The 27,401-nt window shown below is 47.3% G+C and overlaps 1 protein-coding gene across 1 annotated transcript; it reads left to right on the forward strand.

Annotated features, from left to right (window-relative positions):
* PODXL2 (podocalyxin like 2) lies at positions 1-27,362 on the forward strand. Its single transcript, XM_079784217.1, has 8 exons — positions 1-138; positions 3,803-4,081; positions 15,116-15,903; positions 16,680-16,754; positions 22,782-22,938; positions 23,580-23,641; positions 26,142-26,321; positions 26,994-27,362. Exons 1-8 carry the CDS (start codon positions 69-71, stop codon positions 27,204-27,206), a joined length of 1,824 nt encoding a protein of 607 aa, XP_079640343.1. The 5' UTR covers positions 1-68; the 3' UTR covers positions 27,207-27,362.
* The last annotated feature ends 39 nt before the right edge of the window (positions 27,363-27,401 follow it).

A 27,401-nucleotide genomic window follows, 5' to 3' on the forward strand; every position in this document is an offset into this window, starting at 1 on the left:
CGGAGCTCGGCCCCTGACGCAGGCCGAGGCGCCGCGCCGCTGCTGCTGCGGGCGGCGACGGCTGCACCATGGGCCGGCTGCTGCGGGCTGCCCCGCTGCCGCCGTGGCTGCGGCCGCTCCTCCTGCTGCTGGCCGGGGGTGAGTGCGCGCCGGCGGCGGGCGGGAGGGCGGGCGGCGGCGGGGCCGGGCGGGCGGGCGGGCGGGCGGCAGGCCGCGGTGCTGGACAGCTCCCGCCCGCCAACAAAGGACCGGCGCGGGGCGGGAGCGCGGTCTGGCGGGGCTGTGGCGCCGTCCTTCAGCCACACGCGCTCGCGGGGAGTGGGGGGCGTGGGGCGACCGCGTGTGCCTGCGGTGCGTGTGGTCCCACGCGTGAGCGCCACACCCACACATACACACATCAACGAGTGAGCCCGAGAGGCGCGGGCGCCCGAGCACGCTCCGGGCGGCGCTGGACGGGGGGGCGCTCGGGGCGGGCCCCGGGGCGGAGAGGAGGACGAACGGCCCGCCGGCCTCTGCGACAGCCTCACAGGAATGGGAGACAGCATCCGAAGGTCCCCTGGGGCCGCGACAGCGAGCGTGGGGTGGGAGTGTCTGCGGCGGCGAGGGGAGGCTGCCAACGCGCCTCTACAGACAGCTGCTGCGACAGTGGGGGTGTGTTTACGCGTGTGTGGGGTTACCGGACGGGAGGAGGGGTGTGTCGTGGTGAATGCGGCTCCCAGGCTGTGTTGGGCAAGTTACTTTGTCACGAGCTGACAGAAGAGGTACGGCAGCCCCAGGTCTCTGTGTGTGACAGTGACAGCGCTGGATAGCTCCTGCGCAGCTGACAGCAGGGGTGTGAGAGACCCTCTGAGATGGTTTCCATACACAGTTACTCAAGGGATGTATGTGGGTGATGAAAGGTTCGGGGGGTGGGGGGCAGGTGTGCAATGGATGTGCCTGTGAGCAAGAGACAGAGTCTGAGAACAGCTTCGGAGTGGCAGACTTGGGATTTAGGTGTGTGCTGGGGCGGGGGGTGGGGGGGGGACACAAAGTGTGTGACAGCCTATGAGACAGGCCACCAACACAGAATGGGGGTAGGGAGTAGGGAGAAGGGCTGTCTGCAAGAGTAGGTCATATCAGGACATGGCCAAACAGCTTCTCCACGTGGCTGACCGAGCGAGGGGGAGAGATGCATGAGTGTATATTGAGGTCTGATCGGTAACTGGTGTTGGTGGAGAAGAGAACTGGGGTGAGTGTGTGCGTGGATGTGTGCGCGCGCTCCTGTATCAGAGAGCCTGGAGTGACTCCATTTCCAGTGGACACACAGGGGTGTGGCGTGCTTATATGTAGCAGGGTGCCTGGGACGCTGGCGAGTAAGCACCTCCCATACGGTTAGCCCACAAAGGCAGGCAGGTTGTGTGCCGTGTGTGAGTGGAGGAGAGACTAGTGAAGGGTCTCTTCCTGAGGGGAGCAGCAGCCTCTGCTTGCTGGTGGCAATGAGATGTGCCGCTACCAGGGGCCGTAGTGACAGAATCCCAAGAAGACCGTCTGGGAGGGGAAAGGGGCGGCTCCTGAGCATGTCTCAGGGAGGCTGGGTTCAGCAGGGGTCAATCAGGGATGGGGAAGGACCTACGTGGTGTACACAGAAAAAAATGTCCACAAGTGTTTCTCTCAGACACACACACACACTTACCTCCACCCTTGCACATCTTAAATCCTCTTTGAAGAAGGTGAGATTCAACACATAAATTAAAATTGATTAGTTCACCAGTTCTTTTTGTGACAGCCACACCGGAACTGGCCATGCCCACCTGTAACTGCCTGTACCCTTACATGGCTAGCCATGGCTTACTGTGGGCTACTTTTCTCCCTTCTATTCTTTCCTCTTCTCCTCCCTCCCATACACATTCCTCATGACATCCATGTTATCTCCGTGTATGGGTTACATGTGTGAGTCTAGCAGTATGTCTCTTTCTTACATGCCTTTGTGTAGAAACCCTAACAAAACCCTTCAGCGTTTTTCTCTGACACACACAGACACACATGAGTATAAGTATGTATGTGGTAGGGTGACAGGGCTAGACAGTTTCTGCTGTAGCTGACACTCACGGGTGTGAGGGCTGTGTAACAGATACTGCCGGGCGGCTCCAGGACGGGTGTCTGGCAAGGGCTTAGGGAGATCTGGACCACAGAGCTGCTGATTAAGAGGATAGTGAGGATGGGGCTGATGGTGAAAATCAGAAAAGGATGTCTGGATCAGGAGCAGATTGCAGGGGAGATAAGACATGGGATTACTAAGGCCTAGTTTTGTGGGTTTTTTTTTTTCACTCATTTGCCTGTTTCTCGAATGTGTTTGGGTCAGATTTTTATTATTTGAGGCTGATCCTCTAATCCTTTCATGCCCCTTCTTTTTCTCTCCCTTCCTCTATTGGCAGTGATGAAGTAACAGAAAATTATGGGTGTTAGAGAAAAAAATTACAAAGTGTGTAATTCTGAAATTTTAAATCAGGTGGGGTCTCAAGTAAGGCAGATTAGTTAAGTGCAGAAGTACTTATACATAGAATGAATAAGTCTCAGCTACTATTTTGATGGGCAAGTTTGAAAATAAGTAACCTCTCTTAATTCCCTAAATAATTACTCATTGCCAAAGCTGTTGAAAACATCAAGGTCTATAAAAAGAAAAAATAATTATAGGGAAAAATAACTTCAAGAACATGGAACTGTTTATTGGAGAAAGAATGAAAAACTAGATTCCCTTTTTCACACACAGCTTTCAGTAAGGTTATCAAAATATCTGTTAATTCCTGCCAGGTTGTTGGGAAAGGAAGACAAGGATGGGGAAGGGAGAAGACGTAGAGAAAGAGTGTGGCTTCTCTGCTTGACAGGTAAAGGATTGGGGTTCAGAGAATGGAGGAGTCACCTGTCATAGAAGTCATAGGGACTAGACCCAGGGACTTCAGACCATAGTCCTTTGCATAAAGAGCTTCACTGACTAAAAAGTATATTATCCCCAGAGGTGGGAAATCAACAGGACTGCTGGTCAGACTTTCCTCAAGAGGACAGACACAGTTTTCTCAAGATCCAAGCTGTGCTGGAGAGCCTGACCAAGGCCAGAGGCAGTGACTGCGCTGCCACCACACCGCAGTTCAGCTCTGAGAGAGTTGTCGGATTTTGAAGAGGCAATGTGTGTTTGATCCTCCAGTTATTTTGTAAAAGGTAAAATTCTGAGAATTCTTGCCCGGCTGGCATGGCTCAGTGGTTGAGGGTCGGCCTATGAACCAGGAGGTCAGGGCTCGATCCCCCGTGGGGGACATGTAGGAGGCAGCAGCTCAATGATTCTCCCTCGCCCTTCTTCTCTGAAATCAATAAAAATATATTTTAAAAAATTCCAAGAATTTTTAAAATCAGTTTGCACTTTTCTAAAAAAGCTGAAGTGCCCGGCCAGTGTTGCTCAGTGGTTGAGCGTCAATCTATGAACCAGGTGGTCAGTTTGATTACTTGTCAGGGCACATACCCGGGTTGCGGCCTCAGTTCCCAGTAGGAGTGTGCAGGAGGCAGTTGATCAGTGATTTTCATCATTAATGTTTCTATTTCCCTCCCTCTCCTTCCCTCTCTCTTTCTCTCTGAAATTAATAAAAATATGTTTAAAAAATTTTTTTAATGAGAATGGCACCCAAGAATCCCCTCGCAGTCCCTGGGTCTCAGGACCGTCCCCCAAAGCCCCACCCCACTTCAGGTTCGTTGTTGTGGACACATGTCTTAACCCCACAGCAGCCTGTCCTCTCTGGCCTCTCATAACCACAGGGCTTTTGTGTTTGTGCAGGGGTGTCGCTGGGCGCATATGCAGCCGGGTCTGATGAACCTGGCCCAGAGGGCCTCACCTCCACCTCCTTGCTGGACCTCCTGTTGCCCACTGGCCTGGAGCCGCTGGACTCAGAGGAGCCCAGTGAGGCCATGGGACTGGGAGCTGGCCTGGGAGCCCCTGGGTCAGGCTTCCCCAGCGAAGAGAGTGAAGAGTCCCGCATTCTGCAGCCACCGCAGTACTTCTGGGAAGAGGAGGAGGAGCTGAATGACTCTAGTCTGGACCTGGGACCCACTGCAGGTAGCTCTTCTTAACAGTATGTGCTGATTGCAGCTGGGTAGGAGGCACTCTTGGCAAAATGCCAAAGGACCATTTCCTTGCTCAAATCACATCTCTTCTCTTCTCTCCACCAGCTTTCTCTGTGCATCGGAGCCAAGTCTCTGGGATTCTGAATGTCTTACAGGCTCAGGAGGCCCTTTTCTCTTTAATACTCACTGCTATTTTAGTGAGCCTGTATTCTGTGCCCTAATATTATCCTCAGTTTATACCTGAGAAAACTGAAGCTTAGAAAAGTTAAAAGCATGCTTAAGGTCATACAACTGTTCAGATTGTCAAGTCATGATTCAAGCTGAGGTCTTTCCAAGGTCTGGGATTTGTCTGTTTTTCTGTACTGTGCTGTATTGTCTCTGTTGAAGGTTCCCAGAAGTCCACACATGCCATGTCCCGCCTTAAGTCTCTCTGGCACCATCAAGGTGTTCTAATTGTCTTGCCCTCAGTCATGGACCAGAGCTGGTTTCTGGACTTACAGAGCATGATCAATAGAAATGTGGGAGCTGGGCTCAGCAGGAATGCATGTACCACGGCTGATTACAGATGCAACAGAGCTTCCATGCTTCTAGCTACAGCAGCTGTGCACATGTCCTTGGCCAGAAGGAGCCCATTTTAAATGTCAGACTGTCAAATCTGTGTGTGCGTGTGCATGAGCGCATGCACATGGGGTTACAGAATTTAGCTCTAATTACAAAAACAATATATGAAAATTGTAGAAAATATAGAAACAGTACAAATATAAAATCCTGATATGATCTCACAACTAAAAGATAATTACTATTAATAGTTTTGAGTGCTTCCTTCTAGTCACTTTTATAGACAAAATTGGAATCATAATGGACATAATGTCTTCACTTAAAATATTTCAGAAATGAATTTCCACATCATTAATATTCTCTTATAACCTGATTCTTAATAACTACATAGTATCTCATCATGTGGCTCATCATGTGTATGAAACCGGTTCTCTATTGTTGAATATTTAGGTTGTTTTTAGTTTTTATGCTGCTATAAATATCCTCATATGTTTTTGTACTTTTCTGATTCTTTGCTTAGATAAATTTCTAAAATAAAATTTCTGGGTCTAAAGGTGTGTCAGTCAGCATCCCAATCAGAAACTTAAGACAGAATCAAACTAAAATAATCCAAGGAGGGTTTATTTATAGAGCAGTGAATTTACAAAGATATAGGTAGGAACAGGTGATCACAGTGCATTTGCTTCACACCCCTCCTTGCTTTGCTTCCCCCCCCTCTTTCATAACTCACTCTCCCTCCCTCCCTCCCTCTCTCTTCCCCATTGGCTTCTCTAGGTGTCATTATAATAAAAATAAAAATGCCTGTCATTCATTGAACACAAGCCATGTAATGGGCACTTTGCATACATTCTGCTCATGCCAGGTCCACAACATACCAGCTCCACAACACAGGTGTGTTTTCTTATCTCTACTGTACATACCTGAAGAACTGTGAGGTGGGGACACAAGTGCCCTCCAAGGGCGATGGACAAGAGGTATAGAACAGGAGGAGGAGGAGAGGGGTTTTGTCCAGGCTCCCTCATTGCTCACCTTTTGATTGGTCTACTTGCCCACAGCATGAGCTCTGCCCAAGGGCACATACCTGTGTACAGCAGAGCTGAGTCTAGAATCAGTTTTCCTGAGCAGTGGTACCTGTGGACCTGGGTTCTTGCCACGGGAGCACACTGATGGTATGTGTTAGTTAGGAAACCAGTACATTTTTTTAATTGGAAAAAAATATATATAGAATACTTCACAAATTTGCGTGTCATCCTTGCACAGGGGCCATGCTAATCTTCTCTGTATCGTTCCAGTTTTAGTATATGTGCTGCCAAAGTGAGCCTGTGCCAGTACATGTTATCGTTACCTGTATTATTGTACATCTCATTTCTAGTTTGTTGTGCCTAGAAGAACTAGAGGTGGTGCCTGCCTTCCCCTTCTGTAGCAGTGATCCTGGGGGGTGGGGCAGGGGTCCAATGGCGAAAACAGCTGGTGGAGTTTCTGCTTGACGGATGATGAGTGGGTTCCTTTTCTAAACTTGGCTTCAGTCTCTTTATCTGTGAGACCATGCGAATGATAGATTGAAGTCTTTTGCAGATTTAAAATATTATGATTCTCTGACATTTCAATTGAAAAAAGCAGTCTCAACAAAGTAGGGGAAAAGAAATCTAATGTAAATTTGCCACTTTACCATCAAGCCAACATAAAGCCGGATCAATTAGCTCATGCAGAATTGTTAATGATTAAGAATATTTTGCCTGGCCAGTGTCACTCAGTCGTTGAGCATTAACCCATGAACCAGGAGGTCTCGGTTCGATTCGCCATCAGGACACATGCCCTGATTTCTGGCTCGATCTCCAGTAGGGGGTGTGCAAGAGGCATCCAATTAATGATTCTCATCATTGATGTTTCTCCCTCTCTCTCCCTCTCCCTTCGTCTCTAAAATAAATAAAAAATATATATTTTCAAAAAAAGAATATTTCCCCAGGTTACTTATTTCTCTTAAGACTGTCCCTATTGTCACCCTCCACTTCTTTCATTTTCTAAACTCCTTAATAAAATTCTCTGCAAGCAGTTTTAATTTCCCCAGTGAACAAGTTGATTGGTGTTCTATAAGAAAAGAGATAACTCTTTGGGCTTGGCAAGTTTTAGAAAGCCTACTCAAGCAGGCACACAGGTGTTTCCTGGCTCAGTAACTGCTTCAAGCAGGTGGGGTCCTGGGGTTGAACCTGATTCAGAGCCCGCCTTGCTCCACCGTGCTTCCCCTTCAGGCTTCATTCTTAGGCAGGCTGTTCCTGTGTGGTGGCTTCAAGAGCCCCTAGTACCTGCAATTTCATTCTTCTCTTATGTAACAGCCCCAGCAGAAGCAAAATCTGCCTTTCCATCACTTTTGGAAAAATATCAGAGGGGAAGCTCATTAGTTTGGTTGGAGTCCTGAGCCCATCTCCCACCAGTCCTAAGGCCATGGGGACAGAGGTCTCTCACTGGCTCATAGTGGGTCTCGGGGCCTCTACTCCTAGGCTAAGAAGAGGGGCGAATTGGAGTGCCATTAACCAAAAGAGGGGGATGAAATGATGGTTGGGCATAAACCACATTGCATTTGAGGAAAGAACATTCATAAAGTATTTATATTTTATAAAGTATTTTCACATACGTTTTTTACCTCACTGCAACCAGATGAAACTTGTAAAAGCAGGCATGATTAGTATCTGTTTTATAGATAAGGGAACTGGCTTAGAGACTAGGTGTAAAAGTGGCATTAAATTACACAGGTAATAAGTGGCAGAGCTGAATCTCAAATCTGAGATTTCTACTTCAAGATCTGCTATTCCTTCTCTATATGAAATCATTCATGAGGCTACTTTAATTACTGTTGCCTGTAATGAATTTTATAGAAAGCAGATCATCAAAGCAGCTGTCTGCTGGGACCTAGACGTTCATTCTATACAGTGAATCCTTGTTGAGATTGTATCTGCTATGGAATGATTTAGCCTTCAGAGTCACTGCCCATACATCAGGCATGTTTACTAAGAGGAGGACCAGCTGACAGAAGCACTTCACGTAGACAGAAAAAAAAAATCTGTATTTTTGTTTTATGCTGGTAATGAGTATCATTATATGAAAGTTAGAAAAGGCAAACAGGTTAAAAGGAGAAACTAAAAGCCACCTATAATCCCATCACTCAGAGTTAACAAATGTAAACATGTATATCTTTCTGAACTTTTCCCATATGGGAAATACATAAAATATACTTTTACAAAAAAATCATTATTATAGCTTACAGATCTTGCTGTTTCAGTTACAACATCTTTCCAAGCAAGCGAACACAGCCTTCCCACCTCATCTGTAAGGCTGATGTGCAGTGTGATGGGCTTCCATTTCTCAGTCTACCCCCTGCTGTGTGAGACCTGGTTGGTTCCAGTCTTTGTTATGTGAACTGTGCCATGATGGAAATTCTTTTTTTAAAAATGAGAATTCTTAAAACCAAAATGTTATGAACATCCTTAATTGTTTCCTTAGGGTGCACTTCTAGAAGTGAAATTGTGGGTTCAGAATGTGTGTTTTTAAAACTTTTCATTCATATTGCCACCCCCCTCCAAAAATGTAGAGTGATTTCTGTTCAAGTCAGCACTGATTCAATAATGGCCGTTATACAGTATATATACTAGAGGCCTGGTGCACGGATTTGTGCACTGGTGGGGTCCCTCGGCCTGGACTGCCGAGGGGTCCCAGACATCCCCCGAGGGGTCCCGGATTGTGAGAGGGCGCAGGCCAGGCCGAGGGACCCCACTGGTGTATGATCAGGGCCGGGGAGGGACCACGGGAGGGCTCCAGGGCATGTCTGGCCCATCTCGCCCAATCCCAATTGGCCAGACCACAGCAGCAAGCTAACCTACTGGTTGGAACATCTGCCCCCTGGTGGTCAGTGCGCACCATAGCGACTGGTCAAACGGTCAGACACTTAGCATGTTAGGCTTTTATTATATAGGATATAATATAAATTATATAGGATATAATAAATTTTTTGGCTTACCAACACACACACACACACACACACACACACACACACACATATATATATATATATATATATATATATATATATACACACACACACACATATACATATATATATATATATATATATATATATATATATATATATATATGTTGGTAAGCCAAAAAAATTTATCATCTTGTTTAATTTACGCTTCTTTCATGACTACTGAGGTTGAGGTAGCTTTTAATTATACTGAAAGCTTCTTCCTTTGTATCTCTGTTTTATACAAATCTATTATGAGTTTTGTGAGTATTTTTATATTAGCATTTGGTTAACTGGCTTGAGTGTTGCACTCAGGGGACAATTTTCAGTGATTCAACATTAATCCAAAGGGATATTTAAAGTAATTTTCAAGGCCACTGGCCCTGATGCCTGTTTTAATTCCATGTCTTAAACAGAGGAATCAGTTCATTAATATTTAAGCAGATACAAAAGGTCATCCATGAAATATGGCTTTCTTGGAAGGAAGAAATAAAGTCCAGTGAGGCCTTGATAAACTGGGGAACAAGACCTACGAAACTGTGATGAGCCCTGGCCAGTGTGGCTTAGTTGGTTGGGAGTTGTCCTGTGGACAGAGAGGTTGTGGGTTCCATTCCTGGTCAGGGCACTTGCCTGGATTTCAGATTTGATCCCGGTAGAGGTACATACAGTGCGTTCGGCGTGTCTGTGAGGCAACCTATAGATGGATGTTTCTTCCTCCCTCTCTCTCTAAAATAAATGAAAGCATATCCTGGACTAAAAAAACACACACACAAAAACACAAAAACAAACAAACAAACCTGATGAAATGTAAGGAGAGAAAATGCAACATGATCGATTTAGAGAACAAAAGCCAGTACCATAGTGAGATTCAAAGGGAAAAAGAAAAGAATCCAAGTTGTCAAGAGACCTGGAGCTTCATCGTAGTGGCCTCTAGAGGCCTCTGAGCCACCTATCACGTCGCCTGGGGAGAGTGCAGCTTAAGTGCTGTGATGAAGGATGTTACTTCCATCAAGAACCTTATTTTACATTGAGCATCAGTTAGCCTCTAGTTAGTGGATTTGTTTAGTTTCAACAATTCATTCAGCAAATATTAGTTGTGTAATTACTCTGTTGATTTTGTATAACGACTGTTAAAACTGTGGCGAACCCAGAGTTTTCACAAGAGAAGAAAAATATTAATAGGAAGGGTTGCAAATAAGGAATAATTATTGATGGTTGTTTAGCCCCAGGGAAAGAAGGCTAAATTAGGGCAACTAAGACAATTTGTAGGGTTGTGTGTGTGTTTTCCCTGAGGGAGATACTTCCCAGGTGTTCCTCACTTAGTAGATAAAACAGAAATGGGCTTAAGTTATAAATGAACCATCAGTTAGGTTTAAGGAAATTAGGGCGAGAAGAAAAAAAAGCCAACAACAGCAGTTCCTCTCTAAGGAGGCCAAGATGTGTTCTCGAAGAGGATTGTGAACCCACCTTTTCTAGACTTACTAGCCAGGCACCTGCCAGAGGGCTGAGGCTATCAGATAGCCTCCTAGATCCCTCCTAGTGTTAGACCCCTAGACCCCTCGTAGTCCCTTTATAATAACAGGCTGACCACAGATAGTATCTACTGGGAGATGGATTGTGTGGAAAGCTTAGAGGAGTGCAAGACATATAGTGAGACTTTTAGAGATTGCCTTGGGGAGAAAAAAGTTCCTTCCATGGGACAGATGTTTTTGCATTCATTATGTCATTTCATCTTAGCCTTCTGTAGCAGAGGGGTGGGTGTGCAGAGCCTAGAGCAGTGATGGGCAACCTTTTGAGCTTGGTGTGTCAAACTTCGCCAAAAAACTGAGCATAACTCGGGTAGTGTGTCACTTTGAGGAAAAAACATTATTTCGCGATATTTATAGTTTAAATAACATAAATGTATAATTGTTATATTCAGTGATGGCGAACCTATGACACGCGTGTCAGCACTGACACGCGTAACCATTTCTGATGACACGCGACTGCTGAGGCGGCCACATGCCGAGGATGAAACATTTGCTGCTCCTGAGGATGAAACATTTGCGACTAGAGTCTTGGAGTCTAGTCGCAAATGTTTCATCCTCGGCATGCGGCCGTCTCAGCGGCCGCATGTCATCAGAAATGGCTAGGCGTGTCAGTGTTGACACGCGTGTCATAGGTTCGCCATCACTGGCCTAGAGGCCAGTCAACCAGAATTCCAATCCCTGCCTGCAGAACTCTGAAGCTTGACCTTGGCTCTCACATTTCACCCAGTCTGGTGATTCAAGCACAGCTTTAAAGAGATTGGCTGTGGCCAGAGGGGCAGATGAACTGGGAGAGGCAATGTTACTGCTGTCAATTTGCTCTTCTCAGCGTCTGAAGACAAGTCTTAGGGCTGGCCTGACCAGGAGGTGTCTTGAAAGACTGGCTTTGACTACTTATGAGCCTGAGTTTTACAACTTTACAGCGTGACAAATTTAGCTTCAAAGCTTAGAGAAAGTATCCTCTACTCTCCAAGCTCTTGTGTCCTCATCTGTAAGAGAGGGTAAGAGGGGGGCGATGGGCCCTTGGATCTTGTAGGGCCCCTATCTGATACCCTGTATCTGGGGTGGGTAGCTGGATTTTCCCCAGGACTTACAGAAGATGTAGTTTCCAATGATGGCCACCAGAAGGACTGGTGTGTCACCGAAGGGAGAAGTTCACAGCCCATCACTGCATGAGGAGACTAGAGGACCCGGAGGTGGCCTGCCTTACCTGGAGAGGAGACCCATTCCCCGCTCCCTCCTCCTCACCCCTCTTGCTGCCCTCCTCTCCTCTCCCTTTCTTTTCTCGCCATAACTCCGGCTCTCTCCTTTTCCTCATCCATCTCACTTCTTTTTTTCCTCTTCTTCAATTGCCAATTTACTCCTTTATTCCCCTCCAAAATGACAGCGAAGGCTTCTGCTCCTTTCTCCGTGTTGCAAGTCCCTGGAAGCCTGGTCTCCCTGCCTGGGACACCTGAGTGGGACAAGCATTCTTCCCTGTCCCCCAGGCTTGTTCTGTGTCATGGCAACTGTGTTCCTTCCTCCTGGAGTGTTCTGAGCTCTTCGTCCAGGATGACCTGCCCTCTTCTCTTTTCTTTTGGTGGTCCAGCACATTCACTAGCCAGTAGTTAAAATGACCTGTCTGTCTGTCTGTCTATCTATCTATCTATCTATCTATCTATCTATCTATCTATCTATCTATCTCTCCCTCCGTCCTTCCCTTCCTCTCTCTCCCCTCTCCCTCTTCTCCTAAAATTTTCAAATTTACAGAAAACCTACAAGAATAATTCCTATATACCTTTCACTCAGGTTCCCCTATTGTTAACATTGCTTTATTCTGTATATGTGTATGTAGACATATAGACATAGAATTTTTCTAAACAAGTTGCAGACATGATATTCCTTTACCCATCAATATTTCAGTGTATGTATTTTTTTCAATACTCACCTGAAGATATGTTCATTGATTTTTAGAGAGAGAAATATTGATGTGAGAGAGAAACATCGATCAGTGTCCTTCCATATGTATCCCACTGGGAATAACCTTCAACCTAGGTTTGTGCCCTGATTGGGAATTGAACCTGCAACCTTTTGGTGCATGGGACAACACTCCTACCAACTGAACCACCCGGCCGGGGCAGTGTGTATTTCTTAACAGCAAAGACATTCTATTACAAAACCACAGTACAATTATCACAAATCAGGAAATTCACATTGATGTGATACTATTATATAATTACAAACTTTATTCAAACTTTGCCAGTTTTTCCAGTAGTGTTCTTTATAGCAAATGAAAAAAAATTTTTTTTTCTAGTCCACTATCCAGTCCAGAATCATGTACTGCATTTAGTCATTCTCTCTCATTTGTCTCTTTTATTCTGGAAAATTCTCCAGGTTTTCTTTGTCTTTCATGACTTGTGACATTTTTGAAGGGGATAGGCCAGGTATTTTATAGAATACACCTCAATTTTGGTTTAGACTCAGGTTTTGTATTTTTCTCAGTAGATCATGGTGTAGTTATACTGTTGGATAAAGCTTGGCATTTTTTTTGTTTTTTTTTTCATCTTTTTAAAAAAATTCTCAACTAAGGACATGCTTAGAGAGAGAAAGGGAGAGAGAGAGAGAGAGAGTTAGAATAATGGAAGGTTTTAGTTACTAAGTCTGTAATACTAAAAAAAGTATATTTAACAAAAGTGGGGTAGATCTAATTATTTATTTAAATATTATTGTCGGCTTTTAATTATCACTATAATTCAGCTTCTAAAAATCATGCTTTTTCATAGAGAGAATAAATTTTTCTTTTTGTAATGGTTCTCAGAGTTCTTAGATCCTTGTTCTAATTTGCATACTTGCTCTTTAGGCCTTCTGCACAGCTTCCACCCTGAGATTTATTGTTATGACATTCCTCTCATGTTTCTTGATTTCCTATGTCTTTTGGGGAGGGAGGTTTCTTGGAGAATGTCCTTAAATCATTTCCTCAGAATCTGTGGATAGTAAAACCTTTTAGTCTTTACATATAAAAATGTCTTTATTTTTAAAGCACACTTGAATGGTAATGTAGTTGGGTATTAAATGCCAGATTCAAAATAAACTTCCCTTAGAATTTAGAATCTATTTTTCAGTTTCAGTTTCCTTCCTGCAGCTTAGTGTTATTAGTTAGAAGCGTGATGATAATTTGATGATCTGTTTCTTGTTCCTTTATGGGTAACCCGTTTTCTCTCTGAGAGTTTTTAGGATCTTCTCTTGCCCCTTAGGATGCTGAGTTGCCATAAAAATAAGGCTTGGTTTGAGTCTTCTATGGTTCACTTTGTTTGTATACCCCTTCACTATTAAGATTCATACTTCCAGGCTTCAAAAATCTCTCTCCTCCTCCTCCTCCTCCTCCTCCTCCTCCTCCTCCTCCTCCTCCTCCTCCTCCTCCTCCTCCTCCTCCTCTCTCTCTCTCTCTCTCTCCCCTCTCTCCTCTCTCCTCTTCCCCCCCTCTCTTTTTTTATTCTCTCCATTTTATTGATTCTATCTTTTTGGGAGTCATAAAAAAAAATCTTGTCTTTTTGCTTTTGCTTTGGAGTTTTCTCTTGACTTTTTTTCCAGATGTCCTATTGAAATTTTACACTTGAACAATTGAATTTCAACTTCCAAGAACTTTTTCTTTTTTAAAGATTACTTGATTTTTTTATTATCCTGTTTTTATTCTAGGGGTGCAATATTTTTGGCTCTTTCTGAGGATATTAATTGGAATTTTTAATTGTATTCTATTCCCTGAATTTTCTATGTTCTGTGTCCTTGCTAATTCCACAGTTGTTCTTTTCCCTTTAACTCTTTTGGTAAGAGAGCTTCCCTCTTCCACTGCTATCTTTTACTATGTTTATTTTGCCCGAGATATTATCTATTCCTATGATCTCATCTGCTTTCCATGGCCCCAGAAATTTATCTAAACTTTTAAGACTTTCATTTTGATAGTGAAAAAAATTTCTGTCATTTGACAGAAACTTGGAAGAAGTGGTGAAGGGAGAGAAGGAAGTGAACTAGTAGGCTCAGTTCACCACCTTAAACTATTCCCACATCTCTCAGTATTTTAAAACGGTCTTTGATATTTATTATTTTGAAACAAAATGGCAGCCAATAAAAGTTGCTACCTAAATATAACTTCTGATATTTTGAATGAATTTCCAACAAAACTGGTCTATTTTTTTCATATGCCGTTATTGTAAAGAGGCCTAGGATTCATTGAAAAGCCAGAAAACGTCCTGGTTTCCAGGGGGTCTCCTAATTTTTCTGCTTCAAAATGTAATTTCTAGAGTAGCAGTGAGAATAAAAATTCCCTCTCCCACTGCTAACAGTGTCCCTGGAAAGTTCTGGAAGGCTTTAAAAACTGTGGGCTCAGCCCGTGGCCTCTCGCTAGCTCTCCTTGCATCTTTTTCATCTCCCGAGTTACAGAATAAGAGCACAGTTTAGGAACAATAGTCATAATCCATGGGTCTCATCTGTTCCTGTGATCAGAAGGTCCTTACACTTCATAAAGGGAACCTTTTCTAATGGGGTGTTCTTGTTGAAATCCCCAGATGAGGAAACACTAATAAATTATTAAAACAATAGAGAAGATAATCCATCAAACTGTTAATAAGGGCTATTTCTGAGGGGTGCAATCATGTAAACTTTCTACCTTATACATTTCTGTATTCATGGAATTTGTGTGTCAGATTTATGTCATTTTTATTATCATGAAGGAAATGAGGGCCAGCCTGGCCTTTGTTTCCCCTGCAGTCTGCCCCTTCCCCTTACCCAGCTATATTTCCCAGTCTTTTCTGATAGAACCAATAGTGCGACCTCCCCACTGTCCTCCCAGGGGTCTCATGGTTCTTTTATATCATCTGCTCAGCAAATACTGAACAAAGCAATGAATAATAAAACCAGTGAATGAATTTTCCGTCTCTGTCCTTAGATTATGGTTTCCCAGACTTGACTGAGAAGGCAGGTCCTATAGAAGACACCAGCCAGGGCCAAGAGGCGTCGAGCCTCCCCCCTCCCTTGCCTAAGATGAACCTGGTAGAGCCACCTTGGCATATGGCTCCTGGAGAGGAGGAAGAGGAGAAGGAGGAGGAGGAGAAAGAGGAGGAGAAGGAGGATGTAGAGAAAGAAGAAGAGGAGGAGGAGAAGGAGGAACTGCTGCCTGTGAACAGAGCCCAAGAAGAAGCCCAAACTCAGGTCCATGACTTTTCTCCCACCAGCAGCAGCCAGACCCCCCTGGCCCCCAAACACAAGCATGAAGATTCTGGGGACCAGGCCTCCTCAGGTGTGGAGGTAGGGAGCAGCATGGAACCAAGCCTGTCACCGCCCTCAGTCACCCCAAGTACAGTGACCCTAGGGGGTCAGGACTTCACCAACCAGGAGGCAGGGGACACAGCGCTGCCAGCTGCAGGGCGTGAGGTAGAATTTGAGGCTCCGCAGGAGGCAACTGAGGAGGCTACCATGGGAATAACTGTGTTGGCTGGCAAGCCAGGGGAGGGGCTGTCCTTGGCCTCATTCCCTCAAGCAGAAGCCCCAAGTGGGGCCGAGACCCCAGATGAAGACCCCCTTTACCCTGGAGCCTCAGCCACTGTCCCCCTGGCCTCCCAAGAAATGGAACTGACACCGTCCTCTGCTACCTTGGGACAAGAAGACCTCAGCCAGCAGCCCCAGGAAAGGCAGGCTGCCGAAGCTCAATCCAGAATCCCCTGGGATTCTACGCAGGTAACGAGGAGGCACATGCAGGCCACTGGCTACTCTGGGGCTGCATTGCGGTGGGAGGTCGGCCAGGCTGAGCATGGAGGGCCTTGACACCAGGTAGAGTCTCAGCAGAACTGTTGGGGATGCATACCTCATGGCTCAACAGTGGGTGTCCGCACCACACTTACATGCCAAGTAGAAGCTTTGGAAGAGTCTGCTGCCTCGGCCTGGTTTTTATTTGTTCAGGTGCTACTCCTGCCACTCTTGGCTTCCACACTGCTTATGACAGTGGCGAGAGTTTGTGCTTGACCTGAGTTCTCTCCAGCTGTTTCCATGCACACTATCACATGCACAGTCACCCTCTGCTCCTACCCTCATCATCCCTGCCCTGCGCTCACACCCTCCAACACCAGAAGAAAAGGAAAGGGGTCCTAAGTTTTCAGCCTGTGCATCTGGCCTGCAGGCATGTTTTTGTTTGCCCTACAGAGCATTAAAATCAAAGTTTGTTCCTAGCTGAGGCAAACGCTCTGTAGTCTGGTCCCTTTGGCACAGATTCCTCTTCCTTTGTGTCACTCCTGGCCTCCTCCTCTCACTTGCTCCCTGAAGACATACGGGTTTGTGAACTTGGGTTGGATCCTGGGCATGTCACCTTGCAGAGGCTGTCAGCTCCCACCTAACTATCACAGACCTATACCTGGCCTTCACTCCCAGCTTCTCAAAGAGTTTCTACCCAGGCTTTCTCTGGATGCCTTTCCTTATACCTTTGTAACTGTTACTCTTCTTTCTGTTTCATTGTACAGGTGGTCTGCAAAGACTGGAGCAATCTGGCTGGGAAAAATTACATCATTCTGAACATGACAGAGAACATAGACTGTGTGAGTGCTGAGCTAGGCTGAGGACCACAGGCTGAGGTTGGAGGCAGGCGGGCAGACTGGAGGCAGTAGGCAGGCACTGGGGATTGGGCAGTGGATGGGGTAGAAGGCTTAGCTCCTAAGTCAGAGGGGGCTAGCCTAACCCAGGGCATGAACCAACATCCAAGAAAACAGTGCTTTCATGTTTTCAAATTTCTAAGGGCTCTTTTGTTCTTGTCCGCCCCCACCCCCGTTTTTAGTTTAAAGGAATGGTTTTGCTCATGCGTGCAATATCTTATCTCTCTGAGGACATGGAAATCATTTTTAAAAATATTTTCTTCCTGTATAGGTTGCTTTCCTGATTTCTTTGTTTCAGTCTCAGTTTTTCCACATGCATACTCTCTTCAAATGTCTGGCGGTGTTTGCCACCAGGAAGCTGGCTGAAAGCTTTGAGTGTGGTGGTGGAGTTTCTTAACTATGGTATCTCAGGAGGGTGGTCTGACCGGGTCATTTCATTTGAAAATTTCTAATCCCAACATCATTAGGTCCTTCCTCCTAGGTCCGTGGTCGGCAAACTGCGGCTCGCGAGCCACATGCGGCTCTTTGGCCCCTTGAGTGTGGCTCTTCCACAAAATACCACGGCCTGGGCGAGTCTATTTTGAAGAAGTGGCGTTAGAAGAAGTTTAAGTTTAAAAAATTTGGCTCTCAAAAGAAATTTCAATCGTTGTAACTGTTGATATTTGGCTCTGTTGACTAATGAGTTTGCCGACCACTGGCCTAGGTGATTAGATCCTTTGAAAAGGGGACTTCTTTTCTACTGGGAGTATAAAGGGCTGGTTGCCAGTGTTCTGGGAACCAGGGTGGAGAGAAGGCTGGGCGTCTCAGTATTAGAAACATATGTGCATGCGTATATTTTACTTCCCTTGTTTACCACGTGAGCCCCCTTTCATAGTTGTGCCTGGTGTCTCCTGAGCCCTCTCTCCTTGGCTTGTAGATGACTGTCCTCTCCCAGTGTCCTCACATGGTGCTCCCCCTGTTCATATCTGTGTCCTAATCTTCTCCTCTTGTAAGAACACCAGTCATTGGATTAGGGCCCTCCCTAATGACCTCATTTTAACTTAGTTACCTCTCTAAAGGACCTGTCTCCAAATACAGCCACATTAGGACATACTGGAAGTTAGGACTTCAACATATGGATTTGAGGGTGACACAGCTAGTCCTTAGCAATAGTCTTGCATTTTTCCCCCCTTTAACAATATAGTCTGGAAACCACTTTATGACCATTACAGAGATCATTCTTTAAAAAAAAAAATTTATTCTTTTAAAAAATATCTATATTTTTATTGATTTCAAAGAGGAAGGGAGAGGGAGAGAGATATAGAAATATCAATGACGAGAATCATTGATCGGTTGCCTTCTGCACGCCCCCTACTGGGGATTGAGCCCAAAACCTGGGCATGTGCCCTTCACTGGAATTGAACTTGGGACCTTTCTGTCCACAGGCCGAGGCTCTATTCACTGAGCCAAACCAGCTAGGGCAAAATCTTTATTGTTGAGAGTATTACAGTTGTTTCCCTTTTTTTCCCCCCTTGTCCCCCACCTCCCAGTTCCCGCCCCACTATCTGTGTCCATGGGCAATGCATATATGCATATAAGTTCTTGGATTAAACTCTTCCAGCTTCCCCTTCTCCCTTCTCTCTGAGATTCGCCAGTCTGTTCCACGTTTCCAAGCCTCTGGTCCTATTTTATTGTGTTCATTAGATTCCACATATAGGTGAGATCATGTGATATTTGTATTTCTCTGTCTGGTTTATTTCACTTAGCAAAATCATCTCTGGGTCCTCCATGCTGTCTCAAAGAGTAGTAGATTCTTCTTTTTTACAGCTGCATAGTATTTCATTGTGTAAATGTACCACATCTTTTTTATCCATTCATCTAATGATAGGCACTTAGGCTGTTTTCAGATCTTAGCTATTGTAAACAGCATTGCTAAGAACATAGGGGTGCATATATTCTTCCTGATTGGTATTTTGGGATTCTTAGGAATATATCCTAAGTGGGATCACTGGGTCAAATGGCAGTTCCATTTTTAATTTTTTGAGGAAACTCCACACTTGTTTTCCATAATGGCCGCTCCAGTCTGCATTTCCACCACCAGTGGACTAGGGTTCCTTTTTTTCCACATCCTCACCAGCACTTATTGTTTATAGAGACCATTCTTAATCATTTTTTACAACTGAATAATGACTCCATTATGTTTGTATACCACAGTTTATTCATCAAATTACCTTTGTAGGGCAGTATTCTGCAATTAGTTCCAATGTTGCAGTGAATAATGTGCATATGTATTTTTGCGTGGTTGGAATGTATATTCAGAGTAAATTCTTAGAATTGAGATTCCATATACAGGTTGTTAAATATTGCCAAATTCCCATTTCTCTCTCATTCTTAGAGGTTTAGGGCCTTATTTTTCCATCTACCTTGTCTTTTATTTATTTTTAATAATTTTTTTTTTTTAATTTCAGAGAAGAAGGGTGAGGGAGAGGGAGATAGAAACATCAATGATGAAAGAGAATCATTGATTGGCTGGCTGCCTCCTGCACGCCCCCTACTGGGCTTCGAGCCCTCAATCCAGGCATGTGCCCTTCACCGGAATCAAAACTGGGACCCTTCAGTCTGCAGGCTGACACTATCCACTGAGCCAAATCGGCCAGGGCTACAATGTCTTTTAATATACACTTTTATGTTTTCTATGTCTTTAAAATCTCTCTGATGCATTCTGGATGATTTTCTAGCTCTAGCTTTCAAATTAGTAGCTCTCCTCAGTTGTATCTAATCTTCTGTTTGACCTACCCATTGAGTCATTAATATAGATAACTATTTTATATTTTTAGAATTTCTATTTGATTCTAAATCTCTTCCTTTTTAAAATTTTGTTCTCTTCTTTCATTATGGTTTCTATTCCTTTACTTCTTTAATTATTTTAAACATACTTATTTTATTATCTCTTTTATATTTAGTGACACCACATCTTGACCTGTCAGTTCTCCTGTTTGTTGCATTTATGTCTTATTCCCTCATATGGATCATAATTTATTGTGATCTCATCTTAAACCCCAGGCTGTGAAAGAACTCCTTACAGAGTGATTTCAGGGGACATTCAGGAGTTCTAATAGTCTTAGGATAATTTTCAATTTATTTCTTGGCTTATATTTCTATACCACAAAGGACTACAAGTTTGGACTCCACTCCCAGGTGAAGTGCAAGCCTGGGTTTTTCAGTGATTTCAGGTACATTATTTCTCCTATCCATGGACACAGGCAGATGGCATACCCCTTATAGCTCCTCCAGGTGAGTGGGAAGTTTTTTGAGTCCCCATTTTACTGAAAGGGCTGCTCTTTGAGGCTCTGTCCTGGTACTCTGCTCTAGTTCCCCACCCCGCCTGGGCCAGGAGCACATTTTCTGCCTCCATGTGAGCATGGAAAGTCAGGTCTCCAACTGCTGGATCCTGGAATTACTGTGGCTTTAGTGTCAGCTTACTCTTCTGGCTTCAAGTTCCGTTTGTTTTTGCCTCCTTTGAGCTTGAAGTGGGACATGCTTTTAGAACATCTTCATTGTTTTGTTGTATTTTGTCCAGTATTTCTGTGTTTGTAGCAAGGTGGTAGAGCAGTTCCATCTGTCATCTTGCCAAAAGTCAAAATGTTCTGATGCATAATGAGATGTCGCTTCCTATTTGTCGTAAGAACCATACCAGTGGAGCTGGAGCCCCCACAGTGGGAGAAACTATGTGATTTGTGAGAAGGTTCATCTGCCCAGGAGTTAGCAGGGAAGATAGTTTATACCTATGAGTGTACTGCATTTAAGGAAAGTTCTAATGACTTACAATATCCATCCAGAAAAACACACAAATCTCAAGTATACAGCTTGATGGATACCATTGATTTTGTAAGTAGGAACTAAGTGTCGGTGGCCTGGGACAGTGGTTCTCAACCTTTTTAATGCCGCAACCCTTTAATACAGTTCCTCATGTTGTGGTGACCCCCAACCATAAAATTATTTTCGTTGCTACTTCATAACTGTAATTTTGCTACTGTTAATGAATCGTAATGTAAATATCTGTGTTTTCCGATGGTCTTAGGCTCTACAGCAGCAGTTCTCAACCTGTGGGTCGCTAGCAATGAAAATAATTTTATGGTGGGGTCACCACAACATGAGGAACTGTATTAAAGGATCGCGGCATTAAAAAGGTTGAGAACCACTGGCCCTGGGAGAAAAGCCCTGGCTTTGGAATCTAAATAATCTGGGTTCAAATCCTGGTTCTGCCATTTGTCAGTTCCATGACCTTTAGCAAAATACCTCTCTGAGCTTCAGTTTCCCCATCGGAAAATGTGGGCTTTGGTCCTAACAGCCTGGGCTTACTATGATGATTAAGTCAGGCAGACAGTTGGGCCCAAGAAAATGTGGGGCATGCACACGTAGTGAAGCATAGGGCTACAGCAGGGCGGGGAGGCACACTGCTTGGGACAGGAGGGTGGGTTTGTTTTTCTTTTTGCTGCTTGGACACAGTGCATTCTGTGTACCCTGCTCAGGCAGGTGTGAGCTTACACCCCTTCCCTATACACACACACACACACACACACACACACACACACACACACACACACACAAAGATGGTAAGAACCATTTCAGGAACTGGGCTATCTCCAGGTACCAGTGTTCTTCCAAATTAAAAACTAAGTTGGATTTCTGTTAGGCCAGTGAGTGCCAAAGCTTCTGCCTGAATCTGGCACTTGCCATGGTATTGAAGAACTTTATCCTAGTGGCCTTCAGGTTGACATGACATCCAGGGAAGGCTCATTAGTTTGGGCTCTAACAGAAAGGAGACTAGGAGTGTCAGCGGTCCCAGAGGGGTAGCCTGGTGAGATTCCTGTGCCTTATGGCAGCCCTGGCTTGCAGCTGAGCAGCTGACAGGGGCGGCGGGGGCGGGGGGGGGGGGCGGGTCTCTGGAAGGGAATCTTGGACTCCAGGAGTAGGGGACAGTTGACTTCCCAGGTACAGGAGGGAGAAGTCTGCTAGAGAGGAGCTAGGGGTTAGGGAGATGGGGAGTGGGTAGCAGTCACAGGGCCAAAGGAAGGTCTCGTCCCAGATGGGGCTAGGCAGGGACAATGGCAGGCTGGGAGCCAGAGGCAGGGTCCTGGTCTCCAGCCCCAGTCTGAGCTCCTGCCACTCACTGAGTTCCTGCTCAGTGCCAGCATCTTGCTTTAGAACACACACACACACACACACACACACACACACACATCCCCCCTCCATAAGAAAATCTAAACAGTACAAGAGAGTGTCAAATGAGAAAGAAGTCTTCTTACATCCCTCCTCTTGCTCCCAGCCCTGCTTTTGTTTGTGTTTTTTTTTTGTGCGGGGGGAGGGATTACCATTTTAACCATCTCTGCTTAGTTCTTCTGGCCACCACTACCAGCATTAGAGTACTCAGACATCTTTCTTGATTCCCCACCTTTACGCTGTATCTCTACAATGACAGGAGAGAGATGAGCACAGTTAGACTGCTTCCCACCTCTCCTCCTGATCTTTGGTGGCTGTGTGGTTGAAAATACCTTTTGTTGTTTTTTTATCCTTGCACCCCAAAATATTCATCCCTTGCACTATACACTTGAACACGGACGCGCCATGATCAGTCTTCCATACTCCTTCACATGCTGCACACCCACTTCCTGGACTTGTCATCGTACGTGGGCATATCTGTACCCCCAGCTCAACGGCGAGTATCCCTGGACAGGCCCCACGCCCTCCTCGTGGTGCAAAGCCAAGGTGGGGAGGAGCACCTGGATGCCTGTAGGGAACAAACCCACAGTCCTCTAGAAGGCAAAGCTCACAGCCTTTCCGTGGTCCAGATCAGCCCCCTCTGAAATAGCCAGATGGCCTTTCCCAGCGTGTGGCTGATGGGTGGAGGTTGGCGTGGGGGCTGGGTCTCCAGGCAGGGGTGTTTAGAGCTGTGTCCCTCACTGAGCACAGGCTCTCTTTCTGCCCCTGTAGGAGGTGTTTCGGCAGCACTGGGGACTGCAGTTCCTGGCTCTGGTGGAGGAGGTGCTACCCCGACATGGTAGCGGCCACCACGGGGACTGGCACATCTCCCTGAGCAAGCCCAGTGAGAAGGAGCAGCACCTTCTAATGACCTTGGTGGGCGAGCAGGGTGAGCGGGGGGAGGGGCACCCACAAGAAGCTGGGGCGGGGGGGGGGCGTTGGTATGTTTGGGGAGACGGTCCAAGAAGGCAGTGGGAGGCAGGCCAAACCAGCAGAGGTTTCCCAAGGCCATGGAGCTCTCCTGCAGAACTGGGAGAAAGTGCAGCCAGGGCGTTTGGATGTGGGATGGGCTTTTAGGATAGGAGGATGAGGTGCTGCTTGGGCCTCCTAGTTTAGGATCCAGGAGTACCAACAGCAAGCTTGAAGGCAGGAGGAGGAAGGTGGGAACACTGGGAATAGGAGGGGGAAGAGTGTGGTTTCAGTACAGGTGCCAGACTGTGGCACTGCATACTTTGTGGCGGGCTGAGAAGGAATGCGTTCAGAATGCAGACTTAAGGAGCTGTGGAAGTGACCGCCTGGTATCACACCTGTCATTTAGTAGGCACTCACTAAATCTTTTTAATGAGCCAGTCAGTGGGCAGCAAGCAGAGGAGCGAGTGGTTGTGTACACACCATGAGATCTGTGTATGGACAAGAGCCAGGGAGTGAGGCTCTAGAAACTCAGGCCAGAGGCTGCCCAAGGGGACCAGGAGTCCGAAGGGGGAGCGCCTCAGTGGCCAAGGCTGGACTGATGATGCTGTCTCCCCCCAGGGGTGATGCCCACTCAAGATGTCCTTTCTATGCTGGGTGATATCCGCAGGAGTCTGGTGGAGGTAAGAGGGCAGGGACGAGTTCCTGTCCTGTTCCTTAGCTCTGGCAGCCAGGCTGCCTTCCCTGAGGGCAGGAGGGTGGCCTGCACCCTGTGGAGCAAGGAGCAAAACACAAACTCTTACTCTGGTTCTTCCTTTCAGGTCTCCTAAGACACAGTTCCCATGGGAGAGATAGAGTATATGAGCACTTAGCTATCAACTGCACTGTGCATGGGACAGCCAGGGACTGCCAGGTGGGGGTTTTCTGGGTAGATAGTGGGAGAAACACTACTAGTATGTCTGGCCAAGGAACTGTTCAGAAGTCTGGTGGGTGGGAGCACGTGCTGTGGCTCTAGAACCACAGGAGAAAGCACAAGAGGCCTGGGCATTTCTTCAGAAACCATGAGAGTCTGCAGTGCTTGGCCAGCTGGGGGGCCAGCTGGGGTTGAGGGGCGGGGCTCAGGACACAGCAGACAGGCCTGCCTTCTTGCGATTCACCCCTGACCCAGCATCTGGCCCGTCCTGGAGACTGTGGCTGAGGAGACAGGCTGGCCACCTGTGCATGGTGGAGCAGAGCCATGGCTGATGGGAGGGGCAGGTCCCCATTGTTCCTCCCGTGCTTCATTCACTTCCCTTCCCGAGGACAGTCACCATCTCTAACAAAACCCCTTCCACTCATTGTGAAATCCAGTGATCTGTCATCAGTCCTCCTTTTTAAAAAAATATATATTTTTATTGATTTCAGCGAGAAAGGGAGAAGGAGAGAGAGAGATAGAAACATCAGTGATGAGAGAGAATCATAGAAACATCAATAATGAGAGAATCACTGATCGGATGCCTCCTACACACCCCCTATTGGGGATTGAGTCCGAAACCTAGGCATGTGCCCTTCACTGGAATTGAACCTGGGACCCTTCAGTCCACAGGCCGACACTCTGTCCCCTGAGCCAAACCAGCTAGGCCAGTCTTCCTTCTTACTGAGGGCTGTATAATATTTGACAGCAAAGATGAACTGTGCATGACTTGGTTCTGCCTCTTCAGTACACTCAAGGCGAAGAGGTGGATTCTTGTCGGGGTTCTGTTTTTTTTTTTTTTTTTTTGGTTAGTTTTTTATCAGCAGAGCGTATTGGATCCTTACTGAGTGCCAGACTGTGCTCAGTTTCCTCACCCCAGCCCCAGGGCTCGTGAGCACAAGTAAGGCACCCTACTGAGTACCCTCGGTACTCCATTCAAGGTTAGAGCTGAAGCCCAGGGAAGGTGGTGACTCACCTGAGATTGCACAGCTAGTTGTAGGAGAAGAGCCAGGCTTTGGACTAGGCCTGAATGACCCAAGACCCTGGTCTTTCACCACAACGCTGTGTCTGTACTAAGGGCTGTTCCGGTTGTGAACATCCTGGCTTGTGAACCCTGAGAGCTGGTGGGAACAGGCTGGCCTTGATCTTTTTTGTAGACTCTCCTGCCTCTTCTCCCAGTCCCTGGGTGTTCTGGCTTTACTGGACACTTCATGCTGACTGACATGGCCAAAGGCATGCCGGGCATTTGGAAGTATATTAGTGGGCAAATTTAGCAAGTTCTAGCAAGAAATATGGACCCTTCATAACTTCAGTCAATAGAGGAAGGTAGTGGAAATATATAGGCGATTCACAGAAACCAAAGGAGAGCTGAATAACTGGCATTAGAAAGGGGAGTGCAAGGCAAAAAGGGGGCTCCCAGCTCTCTGCATCGGGAGCCAGGAAAGAGCACCTCCACCCTGGCACCTGTCTTTTGAGGAGGGCACCTCACCTTCGCTCCCTCTCTGCCTGGATGCTGATTTGTGGAGAGCCTCTGGACCAGAGAAAGCAGGCCCACCCAAGACAACCTGCAGTGTGGGAGGGGGGTTGGGCAGCTAAATACCATTGGTGACCACTCCAGGGGGAAAGGGGAGGAAGCTGGGAGGCTGGGGTGGCCCATGTGGGCCGTCCCCAGTATCTCCTGCACTGTCTCTGGCCCATAATGACCAGGATAATACCAGAATACCCAGGGGCCTAATCCAGTGGTGGTGTGTGGTGGAGGATGTGTGGCAAGGGGATCACAGCTGCCCTTGTCTGTTTTCTTCCTTTTGAAACTGGTGGGACAGGTGTGGAGACTCAGTCTAGTTTGGATCATGACTGACAGCATGGGGTTGGGCAGCCTCAGTCAGGGGCGAGGAGGCGGGGGTGGTTAGGGTCACAACCAAATGGATTTTGAGCCAGACTTCTTTCCCACAGGGTCAGGGTCAGGCAGTACCATGCTGGGGATGTGAGGGGGGCATGGAATAGAAATGTAGGGTAGAGAGGCTTGGAGCTGCCCCCAGGGGAACAGGGTGGACACAGGGCAGAGAGAGTCCCTCATGAACACTGATCCGGGCCCCTAAGGGAGCTTCAGGAGCCAGGAGTGTGCCAGCTCCTTCCCAAAGCCTGTCCCTGTCCCTAAGCCCCAGCCCTACGGGGTGGGAGCCATGGCACCCAGGGCCTCAGCTGAGGAGCCTGGCCCCTCCCACCCCCAGATTGGCATCCAGAACTACTCCACAACAAGCAGCTGCCAGGCCCGGGCCAGCCAGGTGCGCAGTGACTACGGGACGCTCTTTGTGGTGCTGGTGGTCATCGGTGCCATCTGTGTGATCATCATCGTGCTGGGCCTGCTCTACAACTGCTGGCAGCGCCGGCTGCCCAAGCTCAAGCATGTGGTGAGTGTGGGGGCAGGTGGGGCCGAGGTCGTGGGCTGGGGTTAGTGCTGGTGGAGATGGGAGCGCCCCACAAGCTGTCATCTGCAGACTGTCATCTCAGGCGGGCTGGCAGTGATGGTCCTGGGTTGGGGTTCTGCAGGTGAGGCCACTTGTCCAGTGCCTGCATCTCAGTGGACCTTCTGTGCAGGGCACCAGCCCCACCCGCAGGAGGCCTCCATGGCACCAGCCCCTCCTGGGGCAGAGTGGCCCTGCAGGCCTGAGCTCATGTGGATGTCTCACCAGAGAAGCCCTGGGTCAGCCGAGCACAGGAGTCCAGAAAAGACTCCTCACAAAGAAGAGGGCAGGGCAAGAGTCCCTTTCCCAGGAGTCCCTTGGAGTCTATAAGGAGGCTTATTGGGAGGGATCAGCTGGTGTTAGTCAAAGGACCAGTAGAATTATTTTAAGAAAGGATTTGGGCTGTGGGAACAGAGAAGAGAGCAGAAGGGAAGTGGCATCTGTGGAAGGTCCCTGGGGTTCCCTGTGTAGGGTTTTACAGACTAGGGAAGGAGCCATGAAGTGACTTGTTCAAGGTCACAGGTCAGGTCAACGGGGCACGTAGTGCAGCTGGTGGGTTGGGCTGGGGCCCGGGCCGAGGCGGAGGCCCTCGCCCAGCATCCTGGTCCCGGCCCGCAGTCGCACGGCGAGGAGCTGCGCTTCGTAGAGAACGGCTGCCACGACAACCCCACGCTGGACGTGGCCAGCGACAGCCAGTCGGAGATGCAGGAGAAGCTACCCAGCCTGAACGGCGGCGGGGCCGTCAACGGCCCGGGGGGCTGGAGCGCGCTCATGGGGGGCAAGCGGGACCCCGAGGACTCGGACGTGTTTGAGGAGGACACGCACCTGTGAGGGCGGGCGCTGGCGCAGTGCCGGGACCAGCCAGGCGGACCCAGGGCGCACAGTCACGCCCCTTCCTTCCCCGGCCCCGCACCCTCCGCAGCCCGGTTCCCGGTGCCGGCTCCTCCCACTCCCCACCCGAAACTGTATTGGCACAGCCCCACCCCAACCCACGTCCCGAGGGGCGGGTCCCGGGACCCCCATTAA

The sequence above is a fragment of the Cnephaeus nilssonii genome, assembly GCF_951640355.1.
Source record: "Cnephaeus nilssonii genome assembly, chromosome: 11".
Taxonomy (NCBI): Eukaryota; Metazoa; Chordata; class Mammalia; order Chiroptera; family Vespertilionidae; genus Cnephaeus; species Cnephaeus nilssonii.

Excerpts from the sequence above, each read along its gene's own strand:
- PODXL2 (XM_079784217.1), top strand. The coding sequence starts at position 69 with ATGGGCCGGCTGCTGCGGGCTGCCCCGCTGCCGCCGTGGCTGCGGCCG. Across the intron at positions 4,082-15,115 it reads GGACCTGGGACCCACTGCAG|ATTATGGTTTCCCAGACTTG; the intron begins GTAGCTCTTCTT and ends CTCTGTCCTTAG. Across the intron at positions 16,755-22,781 it reads TGACAGAGAACATAGACTGT|GAGGTGTTTCGGCAGCACTG; the intron begins GTGAGTGCTGAG and ends CTGCCCCTGTAG.